The 3,824-nt window shown below is 53.4% G+C and overlaps 1 protein-coding gene across 1 annotated transcript; it reads left to right on the top strand.

Moving 5' to 3' along the window:
- The first annotated feature begins 1,194 nt into the window (after positions 1–1,194).
- Tmem200c (transmembrane protein 200C) lies at positions 1,195–3,084 on the top strand. The gene has a single exon (XM_027942896.2). It carries the CDS (start codon positions 1,195–1,197, stop codon positions 3,082–3,084), a length of 1,890 nt encoding a protein of 629 aa, XP_027798697.2.
- Positions 3,085–3,824: the final 740 nt, after the last annotated feature.

Genomic DNA, 3,824 nt, shown 5'->3' with positions numbered 1-3,824 from the left:
GAAATGCCATCCTATAAATCATCATTATTATGTAGACTGCTTCACCTAGTTAATTGCCTACTCATTTGAATGCTGGGATTCTGTAGACTGCTCTTGGCACATTAATAAGGGGTCAGAAAGCTATTGTGGCAGTTTTATTTTTTTTTAAGATTGTAATTTTCCTACATGAGGAAAAGATTTTTTTCTTGGCGATTCCAGTGGACTTCTGGAATTCCCTGATGAAATTAGCACAAGATACCTTTAAGGAAGTCCCTCTGAGGGGAGGAGAGAAGGCCAGAAGGAAGAGCTCAGTTACATAACCATTACCTAAAACTAAATATTCCACCCCAAGAAGCTGTTCAGATGTTGCAGAGTAAAGATGAGAAGGCTTGAGAGGGATCTGCTTGCCTTTAGCTGTAGGAACAAGAATAGGTGAGAGCAAACTTTGTGAAGGGACTTATTGTCACAGTACTGAAATATGTCTGGTATTTTCTTAGCAATGAATTCTGTTAATTATCTGGAGGAAATAAACTGTCTTCCTGCCAGTGTATGAAGCCTTTCATTTTCATCCGTGAAATGAATTATTTGCACCTCCATACAATAGTAACTTTCATGACTATTTCAGTAACTTTAGGCTCCACATTGAGAGACTCCTGGGCTTGCCTGAAGACTTGCCACTTCTGTGGCCCCTCCCTTGGGAAATCTTCTGAGTCCAGTGGGACAAAGGAAGAGAAAGGCTCTTGCCATGAGAGTCCTCAAGTCCCCAAACTGAGTATCAATTATTGGCACCTCATTGATTGCCAGCCAAGAGGGTTTGAAATGAACATTGGTGGATTACCTATGTGTGGGGGATGGGATGGGGACGGAAGGAGAAAACTTCTCAAAAATTATTTCATCACCACCTGTCAGTTATGGCAACAGTGCTTCTCTTCACTTATATCTACCCACTTTTGGTCTCTGTACTGGGCGCTTGGACTAGTGGGTAAAGGTTCAGGAGTGTGGGTGGTGGTCACATATGACATGGGATCCGGGATCCTGGAGTGGGGCAATTGCAGCACGTGGGATGTTGCTGCAGTCAAGCCTACACCCTCTGACTGTCTTCCTCTGCTTTGCAGCAGGAGGAGGTGGCGAAGCAGCTAGTGGACAGCTGGCGCCCCCTCTGCACAAGCATCTGCCCCAGCCCCACAGGCAAGCCCCTATCTCCACGAGTTCGCCATGATCGCCACCGGAGGCCTTCTGAGGATTTCCGCCAGAAAGCAGGATCCCCTCCGCCCCCCAAGCCAGGTCCCTAAGCGCAAGAGGAAAACCAAGAAGAGGCGCAAGAATGACGTGGTGGTGGTGAAAGGCAAGCTGAAGCTCTGCTCCATTTCCGGCCTTATCGCCCTCTGCGGGATCCTCGTGCTACTGGTGGGCATAGCTATGGCTGTGGTGGGCTACTGGCCAAAGACCAACACGGCCAATAGGGAGGGCAGTAAGCAGCTGCTGGCTGCGGGCAGTGCCAACCGCGTCCTAACCACCACCGCCAACAGCAGCAGTGGCAGCAAGAACTCGTCCAGGAGTCACCATGGGACTCCAGAGGATGTCAACTCCAGTTCCGTGGGCGTGCCCAGAAGCACGCCTCCAGCGCGGTCAGCCGCCCCTCCCTCATCCTCTTCCACGTCGGTGGGCTTCTTTTTCCGCATCTTTTCGGGTTACCTGCACTCAGACAAGCTTAAGGTCTTTGGGCCGCTCATTATGGGCATTGGCATCTTCCTCTTCATCTGCGCCAACGCGGTGCTGCACGAAAACCGAGACAAGAAGACCAAGATCATCAACCTACGTGATCTCTATTCCACCGTCATCGACGTGCACAGCCTTCGCGCCAAAGACCTGGCTGCAGCTGCAGCAGCGGCTGCAGCCGCTGCTGCCTCCTCATCGTCCTCGGCTCCCACCTCGGCGCCCCCTGGGACTGTACCGCTCAACGGCTTCCTGAGCTACGTGCAGTCGCGGGGACTGGAGCTGAAGCCCGGGGGTTGTGGAGGTTCTGGGGACACCTTCGGGGCGGCAGCGATGCTGGCCAGGGGCTCCTGGCCCCACCCCGCGGCACTGGGCGGGGGCGGCGGAAGGGCCCGGGGCGCGGCGTCCCCACCCGACTTGGCCTCATCCCCGCGCTGCCTGAGAGAGCCCCCAAGCCTGGCAGAAGCCGTGTACAGTATCTACCGCGAGCGCTCCGGAGTAGCGGGCCGTCGCCGGGCCACCACCGCTGTGGCTACCGCAGCCGCCACTACCACCGCGGCCGCCAGCGGCAGCAGCAGCCCGGCGCCCTGCAGCCCACCCGAGAGTTGGGGGCGCCAGAGCACCGCCAGCTCCCTCGTGGGCTCCTCGCTGAGCGCCTTTGCGCTGCTGCCCTTACAAGGGGACCGCGACAGAGACGGGGAAGCGGAGGGCGCTAGCTGCAGTTGGCAGAGGCCACCCGGGGAACGCGGCTCCCAGGAAATCCCACGGGGCGAGGTTGAACTGAGTTTGACCGACCTTCGCGGCGCGGAGGGTGGCGCGCACTGGGCGCTTGGGGAGCTGGATGAGCCCGGGGGAGCGGCGGCAGCGCACACCGCCAGTGGGCAGGGAGGACGTCTGCCCAGGACCGGCAGGTACGCGGCCTTGAGGCGCCGCAGCACCAGCGGGCTCCCGGACTACCGGGCCCCGCCGTCCCCCGAGCCCCCGCCCTCCCCGCGCGGTGCGGACCTGGACTCCAGCCTTCAGGACACAACCGCCATCCCCTCGCCTCCCCTGCTACAGGAGGACTCGTCCCGTGCCAGGCGGGACTCGGGGAGCTCCCAATCAGATGACCTATCGAGCAGCAATAAGGGCTACACTCCCCTGCAGGAGACCGGCACCTCCTTGGAGTCGGTGGTGGAAGTAGTAGCCAGTAAAAGGCAAGACTGTGAAGATGCCACCGTTTTGAGTGCGGAGCAGTGTCCCTCAGAGAGTCCCAGCGAGGAGCAACCCGCGGCCGAGCAACCTCAGCAGGTGCAGAGGCAGTTTACAAACAAGGAGAAACTCTTCATGATTTCCCAGTCTCATGCCACAGGCGTTGAAGATGGAGAGCTGGAAAGCACTGGCATTTAGGGGGAAAGAGGAGCCACAGGGGGGAAAGGAGAGAGAAGATGGAAGAAATACTCATTTGGATTAGTGCATTAACAGCTCCCCAATTCCTTTGTGGACTGGTCTGAGGAAATCATCCAATATCCAAAGAGCTACAGAATGTTATTCTTGAATTGCATTCACAAGATTCTTGTAGATAACTCCAAGCAATTTTTTTTTTTAAAAAGCTAACTAGTCTTTTTATGTCCGATGGTGATTGTATGTTTCATGAAAACCAAATGTATTAAAAGGTCAGCAATCTAGTTCATTAGATAAAATTCTCTTAATTTTCTTAGGATCAAGATAATATATTTTTTACAGTAACTGTGCACTTTACTCCAGTTTTTGTTTTTTGTTTGTTTGTTTTGACCCCTAATTTCCCTAACCCTTGTATTTTGGGGCTGGTTTTGTGGATTGCTGCTTGTGAATGACAAGCTTCCTGCCCCCCTCTCTTTGTGGAGCTTTGAAGGGTTGATTTGATTCAGTTTTCTTAGAATTGATCTTTCTAAATGAATTCAAAGCCCAAAGTATAAGTAATTCAGGAAAGAGCACTCTCTTAGCCCCTTCCCACTCTGCTCATGCAACTGTCCAAAAGGCCTCTTTATTTTTTAAAAAGGGTATTTGCATTTTTATACTAGGGTATGTTGCAGAGACTAGAGTGATCCAGAAGTTAGATGGACTGTGAGGTCACAATATCAAGTACACCATGCTTTATTGAGTATTAT

The sequence above is a fragment of the Marmota flaviventris genome, chromosome 16, assembly GCF_047511675.1.
Source record: "Marmota flaviventris isolate mMarFla1 chromosome 16, mMarFla1.hap1, whole genome shotgun sequence".
Classification (NCBI taxonomy): Eukaryota; Metazoa; Chordata; class Mammalia; order Rodentia; family Sciuridae; genus Marmota; species Marmota flaviventris.
This window is presented reverse-complemented; position numbering and strand designations above follow the sequence as displayed.

Coding starts and splice junctions, on each gene's coding strand:
- Tmem200c (XM_027942896.2), top strand. CDS start 1,195: ATGATCGCCACCGGAGGCCTTCTGAGGATTTCCGCCAGAAAGCAGGAT.